This window comes from Phocoena sinus, chromosome 2 (assembly GCF_008692025.1).
Source record: "Phocoena sinus isolate mPhoSin1 chromosome 2, mPhoSin1.pri, whole genome shotgun sequence".
NCBI classification, from domain to species: domain Eukaryota; kingdom Metazoa; phylum Chordata; class Mammalia; order Artiodactyla; family Phocoenidae; genus Phocoena; species Phocoena sinus.
The window spans coordinates 146601489-146628366 of record NC_045764.1 but is presented as its reverse complement, the minus strand read 5'-3'; the positions used below and the strand labels follow the sequence as shown (position 1 = coordinate 146628366).

The 26878-nt window shown below is 38.1% G+C and overlaps 2 protein-coding genes across 6 annotated transcripts in view; both read left to right on the top strand.

Moving 5' to 3' along the window:
* The window catches only part of MED6 (mediator complex subunit 6), a 94651-nt gene that overhangs the window by 11668 nt on the left and 56105 nt on the right, over positions 1-26878 (top strand). For 2 of the 5 annotated variants that reach the window (XM_032622017.1, XM_032622020.1), the window contains 3 exons: positions 6031-6058; positions 6663-6789; positions 7279-9659. The exons of 1 other annotated variant lie outside the window; for it this stretch is intronic. In XM_032622017.1, coding sequence (XP_032477908.1) covers positions 6031-6058; positions 6663-6789; positions 7279-7468 — 345 coding nt within the window. In that variant the 3' untranslated portion in view covers positions 7469-9659. 2 more of the 5 variants (XM_032622018.1, XM_032622019.1) reach the window with 2 other exon arrangements.
* Positions 24797-26878, top strand: part of LOC116748729 (disintegrin and metalloproteinase domain-containing protein 20-like) — a 29929-nt gene continuing 27847 nt past the window's right edge. The window contains exon 1 of the mRNA XM_032622016.1: positions 24797-24949. The gene's annotated coding sequence lies outside the window, so the exon portion shown is untranslated. The remainder of the gene's footprint in view (positions 24950-26878) is intronic.

Here is a 26878-nt window from a genome sequence, read left to right as displayed (position 1 = left end):
GCAGGTGTCCGTTCGAGATCCTGTATTCATTCCCTTCAAATATATACCCAAAAGTGGGATTGCTAGATCATATGGTATTTCTGTTTTTAATTTTTTGGGGAACCTCTGTACTGTTTTCCATATTGGCTGCACCAATTTGTATTGCCACCAACAGTACACAAGTGTTCCCTTTTTTTTACACCCTCACCAACACTTGTTACTTCTTGTCTTTTCAATGGTAACCATTATAACAACTGTGAAGTGATATCTCATTGTGGTTTTGATATGCATTTCCCTGATGATTAGTGATGTTGAGCACCTTTTCATGTACCTGTTGGCCATCTGTATGTCTTCTTTGGAAAAATATCTATTCAGGTCCTCTGCCCATTTTTTAATTGAATTGTTTGTTTTTTCACTGTTGAGATATATGAGTTCTTTATATATTTTGGATATTAACTTCTTATCAGATATGCGATTTGCAAATATTTCCTTCCATTTTGTAGGTTGCCTTTTCATTTTGTTGATGATTTACTTTGCTGTGCAGAAGCTTTTTGGTTTGCTGTAGTCTCACTTGTTTATTTTTGCTTTTGGTGCATTTGCTTTTCACGTCAAACCCAAAAACTCATCACCAAGACTGATGTCAAGGAGCTTACTGCCTATGTTTTCTTCTGGGAGTTTTATGGTTTCAGATCTTACATTCCAGTCTTAAATCCATTTTTAGTTAATTTTTTTGTGTTGTGTAAATTAATTGACCATATATGCATGGGTTTATTTCTGGACTCTCTATTTTGTTCCATTGATTTATGTCTGTTTTTATGCCAATACCATACTGTTTTGATTACTGTAGCTTTGTAATATAGTTTGAAACCTGAGCTATCTGTATTCCCACATTTATTAGTTTTGTGAATATTTAGCATTATCCACAATAGCCAAGGTATGGATATAGCCCTAATGTCCATCAACAGATGAATGGATAAAGAAACTATGGGATATATATATAGTTTAATATTATTCAGCCTTAAAAAAGAAGGAAATTGTACCATTTGTGGTGTCATGGAAGAATCTGGAAGATATTGTGCTAATTGAGATAAGTCAGTCACAGAAGGATGAATATTATATGATTTCACTTACATGAGGTATCTAAAATAGTCAGATACAGAAAATATTATAGTGGTTGCCAGAGGATGGAAGAAGGGGAAAATAGGGAGTTCTAAAAAGGCTATAAAATTACAGTTATATAAGATGAATAAGTTGTAGAGATCTGCTGTAAACATACTGCTTACAGTTAACAATATGGTGTTGTGCACTTAAAAACTTGGTAAGAGGGTAGATCTCATATTGAGTGTTCTTAACACACACACGCACACAAACCCCAAACTAAAGGAGCAGAAGAGATCTTTTGGAGGTGATGGATATGTTTATTACCTTGATTGTGGTGATGGTATCACAGGTGTATGTATATGTCCAAACTCATGAAATTGTGTATATCAAATATGTGCAGGTATTTTTCATGCATCAGTTATACCTCAGTGTACCTGTAAAAAAAAAAGAAAGGAGCAGAAGTGATCTTTTGGAGGTGATGGATATGTTTATTACCTTGATTGTGGTGATGGTATCACAGGTGTATGTATATGTCCAAACTCATGAAATTGTGTATATCAAATATGTGCAGGTATTTTTCATGTATCAGTTATACCTCAGTGTACCTGTAAAAAAAAAAGAAAGGAACCAGAAAATACTCTGAAGTTTTATTACTCTTATGTGTTTGTGAAGGGAGGAGTACTGAAATATGAGACTTAAAGTTTCTATTAAGGTCATATTGAGAAGAATCGTATATGCTCCACAAAAGAGTTTTGGTTAGTTCTGTGGTCCAGTGTTTATTCACTATTTTAAATCCATAACCTGGTACCACTCCTGTAAACATACGTTTCCAGGTACATTAAATGTTATTTGAAATATTAAAACAATAACTATCATCACTAAAGACAAATGAAAGCAGTGGTAATTTTTGTACATTCTTTTTCAAATACACCCTCTCTTGAAGTAAACTTAGATATCCTCTACCTCATCTTCTTGACCCTCAGCACTGACTAGCTGTGAATTATTGATGATGGTAGTAGGGACCCATTAAGTGTTTAAAAACAGTTGCAACGAAATAATGTAGTTATTTGTTTGTTTTAGGAAGATAACCATTCATGGTATAGAAGATGCATAAGAAAATGTGTCATGTACCACAATATTCATTGCAGTTCTATTTACAATAGCCAGGACTTGGAAGCAACCTAAGTGTCCATTGACAGATGAACAGATAAAGAATATGTGGCACATATATACAGTGGAATATTACTCAGCCATAAAAAGAAACGAAACTGAGTTATTTGTAGTGAGGTGGATGGACCTAGAGTCTGTCATACAGAATGAAGTAAGTCAGAAAGAGAAAAACAAATACCGTATGCTAACACATATATATGGAATCTAAAAAACAAAACAAAAAAATGGTCATGAAGAACCTAGGGGCAAGTCGGGAATAAAGATGCAGACCTACTAGAGAATGGACTTGAGGACACGGGGAGGGGGAAGGGTAAGCTGGGAAGAAGTAAGAGAGTGGCATGGACATATATACACTACCAAATATAAAATAGATAGCTAGTGGGAAGTAGCTGCATGGCACAGGGAGATCAGCTCGGTACTTTGTGACCACCTAGAGGGGCGGGATAGGGAGGGTGGGAGGGAGGGAGGGAGAGGCAAGAGGGAAGAGATATGGGGATATATGTATATGTATAACTGATTCACTTTGTTATAAAGCAGAACCTAACACACCATTGTAAAGCAATTATACTCTAATAAAGATGTTAAAAAAAATGTGATGTTTGGAGTCAAGGAAGTTAGATTATGGAAAGCCTGAATTAATTCTGTGGCCATAGATAGAGAGGAAACAGATTCAAGATATATTTCAGATTTAGCATTGCCTAAATTTGGTGGTTGGATATGGAGAGATTGGCATTATGGATGATTCTAAGTTTTCAGGCCTAGGATTAGAATCAACTTGGTGTTGAACCCAAATTCAGAATATAGGAAAAGAAACAGATTTGGGGTAAATATAGTTGTTAGGGGTTCTATTTTCATTAGCCAACCTCCAGAACATTCAGTAGCTTACTACTGTGTTTGGGTTCTGTGGTACTCCAGCTGACTGACAGTTCCTTTTTCTCTGGCTAGGGGGTCCTGACTTGAATTCCATGTACTGTTCTATCCTGGTGAGCTAGGCTGGACACTGTAGAAAGCTCAAAGACTCTCTTGAATCTTAAAACAAAAAAACTTCACTTTGTAGAAAGTTGTGGAAATTTAGAAACGCATATAAAAATAGAGGGAATAATAAAAAATGAAGCCCCCATGTACCTATTGATATTACCCTGCTTCAACAGTTATCAGGCGTGGCCAATCTTGTTTTCTCTCTTCTTCCCCTATTTCCTCCCAATTATTTTAAGCAGGTTGCAGACTACATATCATTTCCATGAGTTTTTACATTTTTCTTGTAAAGGTTTAGCCATAGTCACCCTTAAGTTGTCATTTTCCAGAACCTCACCTTCTTTTAACCATCCAGGGGCCAAAAGCCAACTCACAAAGAGAGAGAGTATGTCAACTCTGTGTAGCAGACCTAGGAGAACTTTTAATAATCAAAGTTCTCTAGAACTTGTAATAATCTCTTTGTTTCTCCAACCCATAGCATTTCTCTTCAGATCTGGAGAAGAAAATAGATTCTTGCTCTCCTTGAAGCCTTCTGTGAGCTCCTGTTTACCCATTTTGTCTCCCAGAACCATTTGTAGCTTAGGACTTCTGGATCCGAGGGATGTTGCCCCTTTATGGGGGTGCTCAAGAGAATATTGGAGAAGTCCTGCATTTTTCCTTGAAGCTCCTTTTTCCATATTTTAACTTTTGTTACTACTGAAAGTTACACCAAAGCTGATGTGATAGGAGTTCAGGCCGTCAGTGCCTTTTATTGTCAATGTCCTTTCAGTGCTGTTTTCAGAAGCTGCTGGGACCCCATAGGATATTGCTTCAGTTAGGTTTATTCCAAAGTTACCTGATAAATTCTGTCAGAAAGGCCACCTCCGTTCTATTTTCCCATCTTAAACCACATCCTACTAGTTTGTGTGACAGTGTTCACTAGAAAAGATTAGACAGTGTGCACTAATTAGGTAATGACATTATTTCAATGTCTGGATATGGTCCAGTGTCCAGTATAGTTCAAGTGGTTCAGTGCTAGCAGTATAAGAATATCCCCTCTCGATTTCTCATTCCTCAATGTTACACCATCTATTTCCTCTCCTGTTTTAAAGTAAGGAAAAATTATTTGTTCCCTCAAATTACTTTAGACATGTTTAAGTCCTAGTATGTTCATAAAACAGGTAATAATGTCGTTGTGTTGGGGATTCCCATGACCACCCCCATGTTTGGAGATTTGCTTGAAGGACTCACAGGATTTATTACAGTGACATAGTAGGGCTATACAGCCAGATATATGGAAAAAAGGCATTAGTGGAGTCTGGAGGAATCCATCTGCAGGCTTCCTTACACTCTCTTCTTCCCATGAAGAGTCATACAGAGTACACTCTTGCCTCAACAGTGAAAATGCAGCAACATGTCAGTGATATTTCTGCCTAAGGAAGTCCATTAGAGACTTGGTGCCCACGTTTTGGGGGGAGGTTTTTCAGGTAGGTACTTTCTATCTAGCGCATACCAAAATTCCACATTCTTTGAAGGAAGGCAGGTATTCAGCAAAAACAACATTTTTTATACAAACAGTCTAGGCGTAATGAACTGCCATTATCAGTTACAAAATGGTGGGAACACTCCTGAAATCCAAATTTCCAGATACCAGCCAAAGGCCAACCTTGCAGCCCGGCGCTTCTAAGGATAGTAGCTCAGACCTTCTATGTTAACCTTTTCTGTACAATGGGTAATAATGGGAAGCTCAGTTTTGGTCTTATTAAATGTAATGGTTCCCAGAACTTGTAGTTGGAGTGGGCTAGTAGGCAGTTTGTAGCATGAATCTGGATCATGTGACATCAGAAAATTGTGTAGTCTCTAGTCATAGGAATAGATAAGAAGCTTAAGGAGGGCATGTAAGTTCAGAAAGAAATTCAGAAAACAAATGGAGGCATTAAACTTTATAAAAATAAAGAGAACCCTTTTATTCTGAGATGACAGGGAAGTATAGAGAGGTATTTTTTATGTATATATGTCTGTATATAAAGGTGTAATAAGTTTGGAGGTAGATAGATGGGAGAGAACTTGGGGCACTGACACCCTTATTGGCTGAGGGTGAGGGGTAGGTTGTGAGCCTTGAGGAGGAAGAAGGAGGGAGAGGAGGAGGAAAGTGTTTTAAAGCATTTAACTTGGGTAGCGAGAACAGGGAGATGACAGGGCCCACTGAAGTAAAAGAATTGCTGTGCCGAATGAAGGATCTGACCTTGTTCCTGACTCCTAGTGCCCCCATCATTTTTTCCTGCAGTTTGATTTCTAATAGTACACTCAACAGAAGCCTTATATTCATAGAAAAATACCTCTTTTTCTTTACGTTCCATACCTGCCAACTTTAAAAGTCAGACATCCAAATTTCATTCTACTTACTTATAGCTCATATCCCCTGTGCAAGTAAGCCTCTGGAGTCTTGAAAGGCTCCATTATTCCCTCTCATTGGATTCTCCTTAGCAACTTTTTATAAAGCATTGTAGCCTCGGTGCAGAGGCAAAGGGCTTTGTTGATGTTCAAGGGTTTTTTTATGTTTGGCTCTTTTGTTCTAGTTTTAGATTTGTGTCTTTTCTGGAACAGGAATAAGGAGTAGAAAATGATAAATTTACTTTTTTATGGTACATGGATAGTAGTTTCTCTTCATGAAGTCATTTATAATATAATTCGCATGCAGGTGTAATTTTAATGAAAATTATGACGTCAAGAAGCAAAAAGCTTTGCTAACCTGCCCTGTTTTCTTCTTCCTCTTCCTTCACCCCTCTTCCCCACTTTTTTTTTTTTTTTTTTTTTTAATTACAGCAAAAGTCTGGAGAAAAGCCTGTCCCAGGTATGGTTCATCTGATAATTCTTATCAAACTTGAAATAAGACCAAACAGCCTGTTTAACTCAGTAACAATCATAACATGTGAGGTGAATTATGATCATTTTGTCCTTTTAGACTCTAATGCCAGTTTGTTACTCCTAACCTTTGATCTGCTGATTGCCAAAAGGTGGTGCTTTTGTGGTAGTGATATTAGTATTTGAAAGATGCATTAGAGTGGGATGAACAGGTATTGAGGGTGTGTGGAGAAGCTGAGGTGACTCTAGGTTGTCAAAAGTTTGAGAAAAGGCCTTCTGTTTCATCATTGAGAATAGGTATTGGACTGTCCATTGACCTGGCATAGAATAATTATGTATCTTTTTTATGCATAATGTCTTATTTAAATGTCATGTGTTTTTGTCTAGTATCATAATTTGCTTGTATTATCAGGTTTTTGGTTTGTAAACTGGTTCTTATACATCTGCCTGATGAAATAGCTAAATTTAGAACTTGAGATAAGTAGTTCTAAATTAATTTGAGAGTCTGAACCATTCACATTAACTGTTGTCTAAACTGGTCTTATCCCTCCACCCTCCTCCTCCTCCAAAAAAAATCTGCTTTTGATGTCTAGTGGATCAGACAAAGAAAGAGGCAGAACCTATACCAGAAACTGTGAAATCTGAGGAGAAGGAGACCACAAAGAACGTTCAACAGGCTGTGGGTACTAAAGGCCCCCCTGAAAAACGAATGAGACTTCAGTGAGTATTGGACGAGAGAGACGCTTGGCAAGACTCCTCTTGTCCACATTTTACCTCGTTACTGTGACAGGCTCTGGAACTTTAAAATTCTTTGTCACAATCATTTGTATAGAATGTGCTTGTTCTTTGAGAAAGGATGTAAGGATGCTTATGCTTTCAGTCTGAATATTTTTAATGTATCTTTTGTAACCTTTTCCCTACTGGACTTGAGCAGCTTCCTCCCTCACATATTTACTGTGATACATGTTTAAAGATAAGATAAAGGTATTTGTATAAACTAGTTTATCATGACGTTTTCCCCCTTATTTTCCCTCTGAAATATTTCCAGATGCATTTTGTAAACACAAAGGATTAATGTTAAAATAGTAGCTAAGCTTATTTTCTGTTATTAGTTGCATATTCCTCAGTATTAAAATAGTAAAGTTACTGACAGTTTGAAAGGTAAAGAAAAGGAAAACAACCTCATTAAGCAATATCACCACCCTACAGATACTATAACAATGTTGTGGCATGGAAGCATGGAGTCTTAACCACTGGACCACCAGGGAAGTCCCTGTGTGTAGGTATTTTTAAAACTATAGTTTATAATTATTCTGTTCATACAATTTTACTTTATCATATTAGGTCTGTTTGCGCTATTCCATGTTTACTTAGTTTTAATAGACTATTTATACTTTAACTGAATAATTCCTATGAGTGATTATATCTGTTTTCTTAAACTCTCCCTGTGTTGTACTTAAGTTTTTACCAATTTACAATTTGCATTAAGGCTGTAGTGATTACATTATTTAAATAAGGCTGTAGCGTATCATGAGTTTTCAGTACTTAGTATTTATCTCCTTAGTATGGAGTCCCAGCCATAGAATCATTAGAATCTGTACTTTTTTTTTTTAGACCTGTTATTACTCTAACAGCAAAATATGAAAGTACCAAGTTCTCTAGAATCTCGCTGACAGTATTGTCACCTACATTTTTAGTGCCAATTACGTAGCAAAAAAATGGTGTTTCATTATTTTAAGTGGTTGAATAATTTCTCATCTTTGATTCTTACTTTTATGAAGTATCTGATTTTCTGTATTGTGTAAGACTTTTTAGTTTTTTTATTTTGACATAATTTCAGGCTTACAGAAGAGTTGTCAGAGTAGTACAGAGAATTCCTCTATATATACCTTTTGCCCTAATTCCCTGTATATTAACGTTTTCCATATTTGTCTTATTCTTTAATCTCTGTCTCTCTTTCCCTGTCTCTAACTCGTGTTGTCATTTGCTGTTTCTCTCTCCTCTCTGTGTATGTGTGTGTGTGTGTGTGTGTGTGTACGTATACATATAATACACACATATATACACCTTCTATTTTGGATTGAGAGTCGGTTGCAATCGTGATGCCCGTTTTCCCTAAGAACTTTAGTGTGCATTTCCTAAAATCAAGGACATTCTTTTACATAGCCTTGGTAAAATTATCAGAATTAAACCGGTATGATACCATTATCTAATCTGTAGGTCTTATTCAGATCTTGCTAGTGATGCCAAGAATGTCATTTACAGCAAAAGAATATCCTGAATTGTGCATTAGATTTAGTTGTCATATCTCTTTAGTCTCCTTTAATCTGGAACAGTTCTTTAATCTTCCATGTTTTTCATGACTTGATATTTAAAGAGTTTAGGCCAGTTATTTTGTTGAGTGTCTCTTAATTTGGGTTTGTTTGATATATTTTCATAATTAAATTCACCTCATGCACTTAAAAACATTTTTTTTCACATTCCAAGCATTGTTTATTCCAGGATTACGAGAATGATTCAACAATTGGAATCTATTACTCTGAATTAACATATTAATTGCAAAAATACACTTTTGTTAGGAATACCATGGAAAAGACGCTCATGGAGGCACGTGCCGTCAATTTGTCCCATTTCTGGTGATGTTAACTTTGATCACTTGGTTAAGGTAGTGTTTGTCAGGTTACTCCACTATAAAGTTAGAATTTTTCTTTTTCTAATTTATAGGTAATTTGTGGGGGGAAGTAGTTCGAGGTCTGTAAATACCCTGTTATTGCTCAGAACTTTTACCATCCAGTAGCATTCACTGATAATTCTTGCCTAAATCATTTATTACTATTATGGTTGCCAAATGGTGATTTTCTTTCTAATTCCTTCATTCCTTCTGTGTTTATTAGTTGGCTTTCTGCTATAAAGAAGAGCTTTCCTTTACCCCCCCCTGCTTATTTATTTATATCATTGTAGACTCTTGGATTCTTATTTATTCAACGAGTTATATTTCTTTACTCTCATTAATTTATATTGATGCTCAAATTGTCCCAGATTGGGCCAGTGGGAACCGTTTCAAGCTGATTCTTAGGTCCTTTTGACCTGACCTTGTCATTCATTGAGGATTTTCTTTATGTTTTGGCACAATAAGATATCCCAGGCTCATTCCAACCCTGGAGTCAGCCATTTCTCTAAGGACCCCTAGTTCCTTTTGGTGGAGAATATATTTGGAAATCAAGATCTGTGTGCAAGGTGTGTTCATTTGTTACTGGGGTGTCATGGCTTCTGGGCTTTCTCAGCTGATAGAGTTAAGAAATAGATATATACTGGGACTTCTCTGGCGGCCCAGTGGTTAAGACTCTGTGCTTCCACTGCAGGGGGCATGGGTTCTATCCCTGGTTGGGGAACTAAGATCTTGCATGCTGCGTGGCCAAAGAAAAAAGAAAAAGAAATCGATATGTACATATGTGTGTGACATGAGTGAATACACATATGTCCACACACATATCCATCTGTCTACTCTCTCTCTCTCTCTCTCTCTCTCTCTCTCTATATATATATATATATATATATATATATTTTTTTTTTTTTTTTTTTTTTGCGGTACGCGGGCCTCTCACTGTTGTGGCCTCTCCCGTCGCGGAGCACAGGCTCCGGACGCGCAGGCTCAGCGGCCATGGCTCACGGGCCCAGCCGCTCTGCAGCATGTGGGCTCTTCCTGGACCGGGGCACAAACCCGTGTCCCCTGCATTGGCAGGCGGACTCTCAACCACTGCGCCACCAGGGAAGCCCTATTCTATATATATTAAAAGGAACCAATTCACACTGATAACACCAATTCCAGTTTATTCATCACAGGGTTCACTCTGTTCTCTTTCACATTTGTAACTTTCTTCCACATTGATTAGAGCTGTTTCTTGTTATACACAATGTTTGTACTTATTTGCTTAATCCTAGAATAACAGAAAGTTGTTTTAGAATTGCTAACCTATACCTCTGCAAAAAAAGAAACCTCTTAATTGGAATTCAGTATTTACTTAGACTTCTTTTTGTCTTTAGTTTGTAGATATGTAGTTCAGATACTGTGTTTAAAAATTACTTGGGTTAATTTTTTTTTTCCCCAGTGTGGTTACACTACTCATTTATCAGATGTTCCAGTTCATTTGTTTCTGTTTTGAATTCCATTTTAGTTTTTCCCCTCATTGTTATTGATTATTTTGTTTTGTTGTACTGTGGGATGTGTGAGTTATTAGCATAGTTCTTAATGTCAGACCTGTCCAAAAGAGATTCTAAGTATCATACGCCTTCCTCATTGCTTCTATCTTTTCCACCTTATACCTATCTGCCCCTCTCACAGAAATGAACCTAATTAGTCTCTAGTTTACCTTTACTGTGTTTCTGCTGCACAAATGAGTAGATGTTTTCTTATTACCCCTTCTAACACAAAAGGCAACATATTATATGAACTTTTGCACTTTGCTTACTTTCCACTTAAGCATGAACTTTGACATAAAGATATTAACTCTAGTATTTTTTCAACTTTTTATTTCCAGCAAAGCTCCTTTTTCTTTCACTTACGTTATTTTAAAATATCAGTTAACAGAAAAGTACACAAAATAATAGTACAGTTCATTGTACCTGTGTAACTTACCATGCAGGTAAAGAAATTGAACATTGCCTGTACCCCAGAAGCTCCTTTATGTCCCCTCCTAATCACAGTGTTTGTCCTGATTAGAGGTCACACTTATCCTGTTTTATGGTAATCACTTATTTTCTTTACATTTTTACCACATCACCTTGCATCCCTAAATAAATTTTTATTTTTTATTTTTTATTTTTTATTTTTAGTATGAATAGATTTAGTATGTGTATTTCATTTATGACTTATTTTGTTCAATACTATGTTTGTGACATTTATCATAGTTGTTTCATGTTATTGTAGTTCTTTTTTTTCATTTCTGTACAGTATTCCTTTATATGCATGTACTACAATTTTTAAAAATCCATTCTAATGGTGATGGACATTTGGATTGTTTATAGTTTGGGGCTATTGTGAAAAATTGCATTTATGAATATTCTTTTTGGTGTATATTATAGGCTGAATTGTGTCATCTCAGCCCCCCTCTCCACCCCCAAAATGTTGAGGTCCTAACTCCCAGTACCTCAGAATGTGACGTTATTTGGGAATAGGGTCATTTCAGATGTTATTAGTTAAGATGAGGTCTTGCTAGAGTAGGCTGAGACCCTAATCTGATGTGACTGGTGACCTTATAAAAAGAATGCCACATGAAGAGACAAAGGGAGACACCATGTGAAGATAGAATATTGGAGTGTTGCATCTACAAGCTTAAAAACACCAAAGATTGACACCAAATTACCAAAAGCAAGGAAGAGGCAAGGAAGGATTCCCCTGTAGGTTTCAGGGGGAACATGGCCCTGCACATACCTTGATTTTGGACTTCTAGCCTTCAGAACTTTGAGGTAATAAATTTCTGTTGTTTTATTTTCCAGTTTATACTCCCACCAGCAGTGTGTGAGAGTTCCTATTGTCCACACCTTTGTTGACCCTTGATACTGTCAACGAAAGAAAATTTTAGTCATTCTGATGGGTATACAGTGGTATCTTGTTGAGGCTGAAATTTGTATTTCCTGGTGACCTGATAAGGTTAAGCAATTTTTCCTGTGATTGTTGGCGACTTGAATATCCGTTTTTGTACAGTGTGTCTTTTGCACATTTTTCTACTGTTTTGTCTGTGTTTGTCTTATAGAGTAAGAAGAGTCCTTTGTATGTTTGGATAAGAATCCTTTGTTGGTTACATGTATTGTGTTTAAATGTATCTTCTCTCCACTCTGGCTTGCCTTTTTACCCTTTAATGGTGACCTAAAAATGATCAGAAGTTCTTAATTTTAATGTAGCTCAGTTTGTCAGTCTTCTCCTTTATCGTTAATGCTTTTTTGTGTCTTGTCTGAGGTTTTTCCCTACATTGAGGTTATGAAGATATACTCCTCTGTGATTATCTACAAGCTTTATTATTTTACACTTCACATTCAGGAGTATAGTCCATTTGGTTGGGATTGATCTATAAATCAATTGGGGGAGAATTGACAATTTAGCAATTTAGCAATATCGAATATTCAGAACCACCGACTTGTTATATTCCTCCTTTTATTTAGGTTTTCTTTAATATCTCAGAGTAAAGTTATGAGCTTTCAGAGTACAGGTCTTATACATGTTTTGTTAAAGTTACCCCTAAGCATAATGTATTTTTTTGATGCTGTTGTAAAAGATGTTTAAAAAATTTTAATTTCCATTTGTTTGTCTCTAGTATATAGACCTTGTATCCTGTTACTTTACTAACTTCAGTAATTAGTTCTGGTAGCTTTTTTGTGCGTTGCTTAGGAATTTCTACATCCATGATCAGTGTCATCTGGGAATAAAAAGAGTTTTATCTTCAATCTGTATACCTTTCAAAAAATTGTGGTAAAATATAAAAAACATAAAATTTACCATTTTAAGCACTTTAAGTATACAATTCAGTGACATTAACTACATTCACACTGTTGTACAGCTATCATCACCATCCATCTCCAGAACTTCTTCATCGTTCCAAACTGAAACTCTGTTCATTAAACACTCCCTTTTTTCCCCTTCCTCCAGCCCCTGGCAACCACCATTCTACTGATGTCCTGATGAATTTGACTGCTGTAGGTATCTCATATAACTGGAATCATACAGTATTTGGTTTTTTGGCTTATTTCACTTAGCATAAGGTCTTCAAGGTTCATCCATATTCTAGCATGTGTCAGAATTTCCTTTTTGAGGTTAAATAATATTTTGTTGTATGTATATATGTGTGCACACACACATTCTGTTTATTCATTCCTCAGTCCATGGACACTTGAGTTGCTTCCACCTTTTCACTATTGTAAATAATGCTACTACAGGGACTTCCCTGGTGGTCCAGTGGTTAAGACTATGCGCTCCCAACGTAGGGGGCCCGGGTTCTATCCCTGGTCAGGGAACTAGGTCCCGCATGCCACAACTAAAGGAGCCTGCATGCCGCAACTAAAGAACCCTTGTGCTGCAACTAAAGATCTCGCACACAGCAATGAAGATCCCACCTCCCACAACTAAGATGCAGCACAGCCAAACGAATAGATAAATATTTTTTTTAAAAATAATGCTGCTACATACAGTGATGTACAGATATCTGGCAATACATGTGGGAAGGGGTGCAGAGCCTCCGTGCCCTTTCTGGGTGCACCACTCTCTCCGAATCTCCACATGTTCACCCTCCGGAAAGCTTTCAGAACCTTGTCCTTTCAAGGTTTTTATGGAGGCTTCATTACATGGATATGATTGATTAAATTATTGGCTATTGGTGATCAAACCCAACTTCAGCCCCCTTTCCATCCCCAGAGGTGGGGGTGGGGTGGGATTGAAACCCTCTAATCACAAGGTTGGTTCCTCTGGTGACCAGCTCCCATTTTTAGGTGATATAGGGGCTTTCCAAAAGTCACCTCATTAACATCACAAAAGACACCTTTATGGTTCTCCTCTCAGGAAATTCCAAGGGTTTTAGGAGTTCTGTGCCAGGAAGAAGACCAAATATATATTTCTTATTATAAATCACAAAATCACACCTAACAATTAGTGAGGTTGACCATCTTTTTATGTGCTTATTGGTCATTTGTGTATTTTTTTTTACATAAAATATTTTAATAAAATTAATTATAAAATTAAAGCAGAATATTTGCATATCTTTGGAGAAATGTCTATTCAAGGCTTTGGCACATTTAAAAATATTTTTTAATTAAGGTATAGTTGATTTACAATATTATGTAAGTTTCAGATGTACAACATAGTGGTTCACAATTTTTAAAGATTATACTCCATTTATAGTTATTATAAAATATTGGCTATATTTCCTGTGCTATATCCTTGTAGCCTATTTTTTTTATACATAGTAGCTTGTACCTCTTAATACCCTTCTATCTTGCCCCTCCCCACTTTCTCCCCACTAACCCCTAATTGGTCATATCATTTGCAAATATTTTCTCCCATTCAGTAGGATGTCTTTTTGTTTTGTCAATGGTTTCCTTTGCTGTGCAGAAGCTTACAAGTTTGATTAGGTCCCATTTGTTTATTTTTGCTTTTATTTGTTTTTCTTAGAAGACAGATCCAAAGATCTATGATTTATGTCAAAGAGTGTTCTGCCTATGTTTTTTTCTAAGAATTTTATGGTTTCTGGTCTTACATTTAGATCTTTAACGCATTTTAAGTTTATTTTTGTATATGGTTTGAGAAAATGTTTTAATTTCATTCTTTCACATGTAACTGTTCAGTTTTCCCAGCACCACTTATTGAAGAGACTGTCTTTTCTTCATTGTATATTCTTGCCTCCTTTGTTGTAAATTAATTGACCATAAGTGCATGGGTTTATTTCTAGACTTTCTCTGTATTCTGTTCCCTTGATCTGTGTGTCTCTTTCTGTGCTAGTACCATACTGTTTTGGTTACTGTATCTTTGTGGTGTGGTCTAAAGTCAGGGAGTGTGATACCTCCACCTCATTTCTTTCTCAAGATTGTTTTGGCTTCTCAGGGTCATTTGTGTTTCCATGCAAAATTTAAAATTATATGTTTTAGTTCTGTGAAAAAATGCCATTGGTATTTCAGTAGGTACATTGAATCTATAGATAACCTTGGGTAGTATGGTCATTTTACCAATATAAATTTTTCTGGCCTATGAACGCAGTATGTCTTTCCATCTGTGTCATCTTCAATTTCTTTCATCAGTGTCAGTGTTCCGAGTTCAGATCTTTTACCTCCTTAGGTAAGTATATTCCTAGGTATTTTATTCTTTTTGATGCGGTTGAAAATGGAGTTGTTTCCTTATTTTCTCTTTCTGATAGTTTGTTGTTAGTATATAGAAATGCAACAGATTTCTGTGTATTACTTTTGTATCCCGCAACTTTACTGAACTCATTGATGAACTCCAGTAGTTTTTGGTAGCTTCTTTTGGATTTTCTAAATATAGTATCATGCCATCTGCAAACAGTGACAGTTTTACTTCTTCATTTCCAATTTGGATTCCTTTTATTTCTTTGTCTTGTCTGATTGCTGTGGCTAGGACTTCCAATACTGTGTTGAATAAAAAGTGGCAAGTGTGTGCATCCTTTTCTTGTTCCTGATTTAGATGAAATGCTTTCAGCTTTTGACCATTGAGTATGATGTTAGCTGTGGGCTTATCATATATGGCCTTTATGATGTTGAGGTTTGTTCCCTCTATACCACCCACTTTCTGGAGAGTTTTTATCATAAATGGATGTTGAATTTTGTCAAAGTCTTTTACTGCATCTATTGAAATGATTATATGATTTTTATTTTTCAATTTGTTAATATGTATCACATTTATAGATTTATGGGTATTGAGCCATCCTTGCATTCCTGGGATAAATCCCACTTGATCATGGTGTAAGATCTTTGTGATGTACTGTTGAGTTTGGTTTACTAATGTTTTGTCAAAGATTTTTACATCTATGTTCATCAGTGATATTGGCCTCTAATTTTATTTTTTTCTGATAATCTTTGTCTTGTTTGGATATCAAGGTGATGTTGGTTTCAAACAATGAGTTTGGAAGTGTTCCTTCCTCTGCAATTTTTTGGAATAGTTTGAGAAGGATAGGTGTTAACTCTTCTCTAAATGTTTGGTAGCATTCACCTGTGTAGCTGTCTGGTTCTGGACCTTTGTTTTTTGGGAGTTTTAAAAAATTGCTGATCACTTTTTTCACCAGTAATCACTTTCATTACTGGTAATTTGTCTGTTCATATTTTCTGTTTCTTCCTGGTTTAGTCTTGGGAGATCGTACATTTCTAAGAATTTGTTCATTTCATCTAGGTTCTTCATTATTGGCATATAGTTGTTCACAGTAATCTTTTATGATCCTTTGTATTTCTGTGGTTATAACTTCTTTTCCATTTCTGATTTGGGCTCTCTCTCTTTTTTTCTTGATGAGTCTGGCTAAAAGTTTATCATTTTTGTTTCTCTTTACAAAGAACCAGCTCTTAGTTTCATTGATCTTTTCTTTCTTTTTTTAGTCTCTATTTCATGTATTTCTGCTCTGATCTTTATGATTTCTTTCCTTCTAACTTTGAGTTTTGTTTGTTCTTCTTTTTCTAGTTCCCTTAGGTGTAAGTTGGGTTGTTTGAGATTTTTTCTTATTTCCTGAGGTAAGGTTGTATTGCTATAAACTTCCCTTTAGTGCAGCAATTCATTGGTTATTTAGTAACATATTTTTAGCCTCCACGAGTTTGTGTCTTTTGCAGTATTTTTCTTGTAGTTGATTTCTAGTCTCATAGTGTTGTGGTCAGAAAAGATGCTTGATATGATTTCAACTTTCTTAAATTTACCGAGACTTGTTTTGTGGCCTAGCATGTGATCTATCCTGGAGAACGTTCCACGTGCACTTCAAAAGAATATGTGTTCTACTGGTCTAAGTGTGCCCTTGTTTCCCTACTGATTTTCAGTCTGGATGATCTGTCCATTGATGTAAGTGGAGTATTAAAGTTCCCTACTATTATTGTGTTACTCTCAATTTCTCCCTTTTAGTCTGTTAATATTTTTTTTCTGTATTTAGGTGGTCCTACATTGGGTGTGTATATTTTACAATTGCTGTATTTTCTTGGATTGATCCTTTGATCATTATGTAATGTACTTCTTTGTCTCTTGTAACAGTCTTTGTTTTAAAGTGTATTTTCTCTGATATAAGTATTGTTACTTTGGCTTTCTTTTGATTTCCATTTGTATGAAATACCTTTTTCCATCCCTTCACTTTTAGTTTATGTGTGTCTTTAGATCTGAAGTGAGTCTTTTGTAGGCAGCATATTTATGAGTCTTGTTTTTGTATCCATTCAGCCACTCTATGTCTTTTTTTTTTTTTTTTTTTTGCTGTACGTGGGCCTCTCACTGTTGCAGACTCTCCTGTTGCGGAGCACAGGCTCTGGACGCGCAGGCCCAGCGGCCATGGCTCACGGGCCCAGCTGCTCCGCGGCATGTGGGATCCTCCCGGACCGGGGCACGAACCCGTGTCCTCTGCATCAGCAGGCGGACTCTCAACCACTGTGCCACCAGGGAAGCCCCACTCTATGTCTTTTGATTGGAGCAATTAGACTATTTACATTTAAAGTAATTATTGATATGTATGTTCTTATTGCCATTTTTATTGTTTTTGCAGTTCTTTTTTGTTTCTTCTTCTTTTGTTCTTTTCTTTTGTGGTCTGGTGAAGTGTTATGTTTGGATTCCTTTCTCTGTGTGTGTATGTATCTCTTATAGATTTTTGGTTTGAGTTTACCATGAGCTTTATATGTAGCTATCTGTCTATCTATCTATGCTGTTTTAAGTTGCTTATCTCTTGATTTCAAACATTTTAATAGCCCTGCATTTGTACTTTCCTCCTGTCATGATTACTGTTTTTGACATATTTTGTATCTAGTTGTTTTGATATCCCTTAACTCCTTACTGTAGATATAGATGATTTTACTGCTTTTGTCTTTTAACCTTCCTACACACTTTGCATGTGGTTGATTTTGTTACCTTTACTGTACATTTGCCTTTGCCGATGACCTTTTTCCTTTTGCAATTTTCATGTTTCTAGTTGTGGCCTTTTTTTTTCTTGCTTAGAGAAGTCCCTTTTACTTTTCTTGTAAAGCTGGTTTGGTGGTGCTGAGCTCTTTCAGCTTTTGCTTGTCTGTAAAACTTATGATCTCTCAATCAAATCTGAGTTAGAGCCTTGCTGGGTACAGCATTCTTGGTTGTAGGTTTTTCCTTTTTCATCACTGTAACTATATTGTGCCTCTCCCTGTCTGCAAAGTTTTCTGCTGTAAAGTCAGCTTTATGGCCTTATGGGAATTCCCTTGTATGTAACTTGTTGCTTTTCCCTTGTTGATTTTAATATTCTCTCTTTACCTTTAAGTTTTGCCATTTTACTTATAATGTGTCTTGGTGTGTTTCTCTTTGGGTAGATCCTGTTTGGGACTCTGTGCTTCCTGTACTTGTATTACTTGTATGTCTGTTTCCTTTCCCATCTTAGGGAAGTTTTTAGCTGTTATGTTTTCAAGTATGTTCTCTGCCACTTTCTCTCTTCTCCTTCTGGAATCCCTAGATTGTGAATGTTAGTATGTTTGGTGTTGTCCCAGAGACTCTTAAACTGTTCTCATTTCTTTTCATTCTTTTTTCTTTTCTCTGCTCAGCTTCAGTGATTTCCACTATTCTGTCTTCCAGCTTGCTGACCTGTCCCTCTGCATCATTTACTATCCTGTTGATTCCTTTCTGTGTATTTTTCATTTCAGTTATTGTGTTCTTCATCTCTGTTTGGTTGCTCTTTATATTTTCCTAGTCTTTGTTAAAGACTTCTAACTTCTTGCTCTGCATCCGTTCTCCTTCCGAGTTCTTTGGTCATCTTTATAATCATTACCCTGAACTCTTTCTTAGGCAGAGTGCCTATCTCCACTTCACTTCTTCTTCTGGGGTTTTATCTTGTTCCTTCATTTGGAATATATTCCTCTGTTGCCTCATTTTTGCCTAGCTTGCTTTTTCATTTCTGTTACTGGTAGATTGGTTGTTTCCCAACCTTAGAGAAGGGACCTTTTGTAGGAGACATCCTATGTGTCCCAGCAGTACAGTCCTCTCTCGTCATCAGAGCTGTATGCTCTAGGGGTCCTCCCTATGTGGGCTGAGTGGGTCGTTCTGTCGTGGTGGGCTGACTACTGTGGGTGGTCTGGTAGGCTTGGTTGGCTTCCAGTATCTTTGGTTGCCAGGCCCTGCCTGTGCAGAGGCTGCTGGCTGCTGGTGGGTGGGGCCAGTTCCTGACATAGCTGGCTGCAGTGTCTGAGGTGTCTTAAAGCTTGTGTTGGCCTGCTTGTGGGTGGGCTGGGTCTGCAGGCTGCAGTTGTCCTGCAGCTGGTGCCTGCCCACTGGTGGGAAGAGCTTGGCCCCAGTTCCTCTGGCCGCAGGACCTTGGAGGTATCAGGTCTAGTGCCTGCGCACTGGTGTGTGGGGCTGGGTCCTGGGCTCTGTGTTGGGCAGGGCCGTGTCCAGAGGCAGCTGTGGGCTCAGGGGTTCTTAAGGCAACCTGCCTGCTGGTGGGTGGGGCTGTGTCCCTGCCTAGTTAGTTGCTTGACCTGTGGCATCCCAGTACTGGTGCCTACAGGCTGTTGGGTGGGGGCAAGGCTGGGTCCTGAGGCTGATAAGCTAGAGGGAGGATTCCAGAATGACGCTTGCCAGCACTAGTGTCCATGTGGTAGAACAACCTCCCTAAAATGGCTGCCACCAGTGTCTGTGTCCCCAGGGTGAGCTCCAGTTGCCTCCTGCCTCTCCAGAGACTCTCCAAGATCATCAGGTAGGTCTGACCCAGGCTCCTTTCAAATAACTGCTTCTGTTCTGCATCCAGGAGTATGTGAGATTTTGTGTGCTCCTTTACTTTGTCTCCATTTCTCCTTCCTTCTATCCACTCAGGTCAAGGAAGTAACAAGGATTAAAAAGATCCTGAGGTGGGGTCATGCTTTGGTGTGTTAGTGGATCAGCAAGGAGAACAGCTGAAAAGGAGTGAACAAAGTGCAGAATAGGTAGGAGATGAATCAGAGAGATAAGGTGGAAGGGATGGGTAGTGGTGGCAGGAGTTGTATTGGGTAGGACTTTATAGAACATTCTATAGACCGTTATTGTGAATGAGATGGGAAATCTTTGGAGGATTCTGAGCAAAGTAATGATGATATGACGCATCATTACTTGTAGAAGAATTCACTCTGTCTCCTGTGTGGGAATTGAGTGTTGCAGATCAGAATGGAAGCAGAAGACAAATTAGGAGGCTATGGCAGTCATCAAGGTGAAAGATGATAGTAGCTTTGACCATGTGGTAATAGTGGAGGTGGTGAAAAGTAATCAGATTCTGTGTATATTCTGAAGGTTGCAACAATAGGATTTGCTCACAGATTAGATGTGAAGTAACAAAAAGAAGAATCAAGGATGACTGTAAGACTTTTGTTCTGAGCATCTCAAAAGATAGATTTGTCATTAACTGGGATGGGGAAGACTGAGACGAGCAGATTTAGGGATGCGGGTGGGAGGGGGAGATAAATAATTCAGTTTGGACATACTTATTTTGAGGTGTTAATTAGACATTCAAGTGGTGATGACAAGTAGGCAGCTGGAAGCATGTATCTGGATATTAAAGAAGTCTCAGGCTGGAGGTCACATTTTGGAGTCATCTGCATGTATATGGTCTTTAATACCATGAGGTGGAATGAGATCACCAGTAGGATGAGTGCAGAGAGAGGGGAAAATACCCGAGGACTAAGCACTAAAGCACTCCATCATTCAGAGTTGTGGAGATATGAAAGAATAGCAGTGAATGTGAGGAGCAGCAGCCAGAGTGAGCCCCTGAAAACCAAGTGAAGAAAGCAGTTCAAGGAGGAGGGAGTGGTTAACCTTGTCAAATGCCAATGATAAGTTTTTGAAGATGTTGTTCCTTTTTCGTGAAATTTTTACATTTTACCTCCCAGCTTGCTTATTTTTACTTCATTTTCACGTCTCAGATCAAGTATCTCTTCCTCAGGGAAGCCTTTTCTGACTCACGCTAGTTTATACATTTTCACAGGCGCTAACATTCTCTTTTGGGAGTTCTCAACACGATTGGCCTTATTTGTTTAATGTCTGCCTCCTGTATTAGACTTTCACTTCCATAAGCAATATCAGAGTTGATTGTTGCTACATCCCCAGCATTTCTCGCCGTGCCCCACAGCAGTAAATGCTTGCTGAGTGAAAGGATGAATGAATGAACACCCAGGTCCATGTGTGCTATGACTAGCACATTTTAGGATGACTTAGAAAACTCCACCCTGACACTCTTGGCCTGATTCATACTTTGGAACTTGAGTAACAGCAAAGCAAAATGCTGAGTTCTTGCCCTTGACTTTTTTTTTTTTTTAACATCTTTATTGGAGTATAATTGCTTTACAATGGTGTGTTAGTTTCTGCTTTATAACAAAGTATATCAGTTATACCTATACATATATCCCCGTATCTCCTCCCTCTTGCGTCTCCCTCCCACCCTCCCTATCCCACCCCTCTAGGTGGACACAAAGCACCGAGCTGATCTCCCTGTGCCATGCTTGCCCTTGACTTTTGCCTATGAGGAACAGCAGAGAGTGTGGAAGGCAACACCACCATCATTACTATGCGACAGATGTTTTACATGCGCTGTCTTTAATGTTCACGTCAATCCTGTAGGCAACTGATAGTGGTGTTACAATCAAGGAACTAAACATTTGCAGAGATTGAAATGTGGAAGTACTATTGCTAATAAGTGGCAGAACTCAGATTCTCCAACTTTAAAGTCTGTGCACTGTCTTCTATGCTATGCATAATTTTAACTCTTAGTTCAATGATGAAGAATACAGCCTAGGTTCAAATACTACTTCATTTTTTGCCATCTGTGTCCTTGAGTATGTTTTCCAATCCTTCTGTGCCCGGTTTCTCCAACTATAAAATGGGGAGAACAGCAATACCTACATGTCAGGATTGTTTTTTGAAAGTTAAATTAATTAATACTATTTTACATTAGAACCTGATACTTGATAAGCATTCAGTAAGGGTTGGCTACTTTCATTATCACTTTTCCTTCTGAGGTGACTCAGTTTAGCTGTCACCTCTTTTAGGAAACCTTTCTGATTGCCTCTTCTCCCCTCCAGTAACTTATGCTTCCAAGAAGCCTGTGTACACCATCTTAGAGCACTTATCCTACTCTACTGTAATTCTGTAAATTCTCACGTCTATTTATCCCAGCTAGACATGGAGCAACTTTAGAGGGCAGAAGAGTCTCCACAGCTCTGTACAGTGTACTTGGCACTACACACACACACGCACACGCACACACACACAATGTTTGAAAGTTGGGTAATTCATCAGCACAATTACCCAGAGACATCTAATTGGGTGCTAAAGGCAGCTAGAGTCTCCAGGGTTCCTTTCTAGTAGCCAGGTTGGTAACTATAAGGTTTGGCGCCTGTTTGTTATTTTTATTTTAGACTAGACTTTTCCTTGCCAGATTCCTTTCCGAAACTAATTCACTGGAGATCTTTTCAGACCGTTACCTGCTTTTAGGAAAACCATAGAAACAGAAAGCACATTTTCCCGTGCTTTCCTTTGACTCCATGAGTTTTGCCTTTTAATATCTTTTTGTAATTCTCATCTCATTTCTGGCTCTTTGCCTATTAGCCTTATTCTTTCCTCTGATTTCCTCTACCATTTCTACTCCAGATATTACAAAGGAGCCTGTACCTTTTAATGCTTTGTCTTAGTTATTATGCCACACACTTATTCCCTTATACCTGGTTAAAGGGTGTAGCCACAGAGCTAATATAATGAAAACACTGGAACACATTTCCAGGGTTTCCTGCTGAGAGCAACCCTGCCTTAAATAGAAAGAACTAAATACTGAGGAAAAGCAAAAGACATTTAATTTTGGAAGTTAGGTGCCTGCTTGTCTTTTGATTAAATGCAGAGAACCAAGAATATCTGCCTTTAATCAGACTTTCTAAATTAATGAACTGTGGGTCATTGGACAATGATCATGCAATGTCTTCTCCTTCCAAAGACATTTCCTTTAAATCAGTGAATATTTTGCAATACTCTATTTCCTGTTTTAAGTTCTTTTACTCTTCTTGAGTAGGGACTCTTAAAAACAGAGTAGTACTCTGATAAAAACATAGAGATACTGAGGCAAGGAAAGAGAGTTGGACTAGAATTACCGTGTAAAGAATTGTTAATAGTGAGGGAAGGACACTGCCCCTTGGAGCGGGACCACTGTCTGAGCTTTCTCCATAGGCTGTAAAGTCACAGTAGGGAGGAGCACACTTGTATCTGCAGTGGCAATGTTTTTCATCGTTGTATACTCCTCTCTTATGACATTTCTATAATTTGCAGAGTTGAGGGTTGAATAATTGACACAGCTCCTTCTCGTACATATCTTGCCTAGAGCATGAAAGGTGCCGTCTTTTACTTCTCCAATATCAACTGTATCCCTCCCAAAGTGGTAGCTGGTTTCCCAACACTTGGTACCGTTAACAGTGTTATCTGTATTATGGCATTGTGTTATTTTAGATTGGGAATTGTTTCTATATATTCACACTGCACTCCTTCACACAAAATAATTGAAGGAAGACATCTTTTGTATGTTGAATTTCCATGCCATATTGGCCACAACAATCTCCTTGCACATTAATTGTTTTGTAGCAGCTTGGGGGACACTCCTTGCTTTTTGGTCAAAAATATATTGACATTGTTTATTGTGGCTGTTGTACATTTTGTGATAACAGTAGGTGCTGTCACCACAAGGCATCCCATCCTGCACATAGAAATGGTCAGGGCATCACCTTGAACTTCCATTGTACCACTCAGGAAGGTCACATTCACTGACATGTGCTCTACAGAGCATTCCAAGAGAAGCAAACTTACATTTTACATAGCAAGGTCCAAAAGCACAGTCTGCCCAAGGTTTCAGATCCCTTCTGCACCGACATTCTGAGCCACAGTCACAGCAATCTTCTTCACCTTCCACTACCTTGTTGCCACATTGTTCCAGTGGGATAATGTTTTGAGAAGCTGGTGTATTCATCAGACAGACTCCCTTGTGGTTAATGAGGTTAAAATAACTTCCATAACTGCAGTTGCTAAAAGCACTGGTATTTGTATTATAGGCATTCATGATGCAATGCTTTTTCCTACATGAACAGAATTCCTCTGTATGAGACATACCAAGATTATGACCCAGTTGGTGAGTAATGACCACTGCAAAATGAAAGAAATCGATTTATCTTTGAGGAGTTTATAAACTGCTAGCCCATAATGACAGTAGCACATTCCTGAGATTCGGGCCAACTTAAATATATTAGGAAAATCCTTGCACACAAACAGATCCCCCAAATCAGGTGGCAGACGGGGATAAAGATGAATACTTTTCCAGTCACTGAAGCTGTCACGAAGTTGACTCATGTGTTGTTCAACATTTATAAGATTCCCCTGGTTCCAAATCTCAATCCCAATTAAAGAAACACAAAGGCCTAGCCATAGGTAGATGGAATCTGTTACATTGATCACATTTAATATATCTTCTGTTGCCTTTGAGACATTGTTATTTGAATAATTGAAACTAATTGTCCACCACCACAAGCACACTCCACAAAGGGCCAGTGGGTCCACCAGCCATGGGAGTAGCTATTTTGTGGCATTGTGGCAGTTTTGAATTCTCTGCCTTGAACTCCAGCTTCTGACATATTTATTTCCTCTTCTAAGCTGCATTTCATGGGAATTGAACCTTGTTACTGTCTTATACAACTGGTGTTCAAATGTGGTAGAGTCCTTAAGGGCTCTGTTTCATAAGTGAGATCATTTATCGGTGGCATTCCTCGAAAGGCCCCCAAATGCTGCACAACCAGGGAATTGGGAGCCCTTCCACATAACCATGAGAGTAGCAGTTATTCTGGATGAAGGGCTGATTCTCATGGAAGCCGCCCTGCTCCATGTAGGTAGGTGTCTGGAAACCAAGAGCTTCTTAGGCTGTAAACGAATGACGTGGGTGCCAGCTGTCGGCCAGCCCGCGGGACACATCGAAGGCTCCACGTGCTCTGGGGGAGTTGGAGGCCTTCCAGGGAAGCACTGCGTGGGAGACCAAGTGCCAGTTGGGCTGAGTTTGGGAGGAGCCCGCGCGGGGGCCAGGAGTACCTGGAGCCTGAGCCGCAGGAGGGCGCCCAGCGGCAGGCAACCGGCCCACACCGCTTTCGCTTTCCACGATGCGGCCTTTCGGAGAGCTTGGGTGCAGTTGTCAGCTGTGCTAGAAAGGTGGGTGTTCGAGACTTGAGTCTGAAACTCTGCTTCCGAGGCAAATGCTCTTCCAAGGTGGGAACCCAGCCTCCTGGGTTCGGCGGCCGCCGCCCCGCCCCAAAGAAAAAGGGCGGTTCCTCAGTGTTTGTCCGTTATAAGGAACTGGCGCCAAGGTTCCAGGGTCTGGAAGGTGGCCACAGAGAGACTTAAGGGAAAAAGCAGAGTGAGAACAAGAGGGAACTGAGCAGGCAATCACTCGGTTTGGAGGGGAGGAGTGAGAGGGTGTACAGTAGAGGAGAGACAGCAGCAAAAGTGTGCACTGGGGTGATGGGAATTCAATTCAGAAGAGAGAAATTTAGGGAATCTTAGCACTCTGGAACCAGAGGCTATGGAAGTTGAGAGCCCAAGCCTGGTTCACTTCTTGGTGTCGGTCCTGAACAAAAAGGCAAAACTAAATTTTCATTAACTTGTTTCCACTGTGGGCTGATAAAAGTTTGCTAAAGCCAGCAGCTGGTTGTCTGTAAGAGTGATATAACGTAAATGAGCTTCCGTGAGGAAGACTAAGAGGGTGTTGCTGCATTTTTGCTAAACACCTGAAGTAGATAGTGAAGTGTGTGTGTGTGTGTGTGTGTGTGTGTGTGTGTGTTTGTGAGGGGGGGAGGGACTGCCAATACTTTAATACAGTATCATTTTTTCACCCCTTAAAATTTTTATTTTAATAAAACAGCTTTATTGCAGTTTATTCTATAATAAACGGCACATATTTAAATTGTGTAACAAGCTAAATTTTGACATATATGTACACCCCCGAAACCTTCACCATTATTTGCTTATCTGTTTTCCTGTTGATGAACATTTGGCTTTTTTCTAGTTTGAGGCTATTACAAATGAAGCTGCTATGAGCCTTCATGTATAAATCTTTGTATGAACCTGATTTCTTTTCTCTTGGGTAAAAACTTGGGAGTGGATAAAGTATATGTTCACATCTTTTGCCTATTTCTTGAGGAGTTGTTTCTTTTCTTACTGAGCTTTTTATATATTTTGAATAGTCCTTTAGCAAATATATGTTTTGAAAATATTTTATCCCAATCTGTGGCTTGTCTCTTCATTCTCTTAATAAAATATTTTAAAGAGAAGTTTGTAGTTTTGATGAAGTTCAACTTATCAATTTGTTCTTTTATGGATTTTGCATTCTCTGCCATATCTAAGAAATCTTTGCTTAACCCTAGGCCCTAGGTTTGAAAGATTTCTCCTAAAAAGGAAAAAAAATTTCTCCTCTGTTTACTTTTAGAAGTTTTATAGTTTTCGGTTTTACATGTTGGACTGTGGTCTATTTTGGACTAATTTTTGTATGTGTTTCAAGGTATGAAAGTAAGTTCTTTTGTTTTCCATTCAGTTGTTCCAGCACTGTATGTAAAAAGACTATCCTTTCTCCAGTGATTTACCTTTGTACACTTGTCAAAAATCTGTTGCCAGATTTGTGTGGGTGTATTTCTAGTCTTTCTATTCTGTTCTATTGATCTATTGTTACACAAATAACCCACTGTTTTGAGACTAACTTCATATGTCTTGAAATCAGAAAATGGTAGTCCTCCAACTTTTTCTTCTTTTTCAAAGTGGATTGACTATTCTAGATCTTTTGCATTTCTGTTTGAATTTTAGAATCAGTTTGTCAAATTCTACAAGTAAAACCTTCTGATTGGTCATTCTGGGGAAAATTGACATCTTAATGATGTTAATTATTCAGATCAGTGAATAAGATCTCACCACTTATTTAGGTTGGTGTTAATTTCTCTCACTGACGTTTATAGTTTTAAGTTACAGGTTTTTCACAGCTTTGGTCAGAATTATTGCTAAGTACTTAATTTTTTTTTTTTTTTTTTGCTGTGTAATAGTATTCTTTAAAAATTTTAATTTCCAGTTGTTCATTGCTAGTATATAAAAATA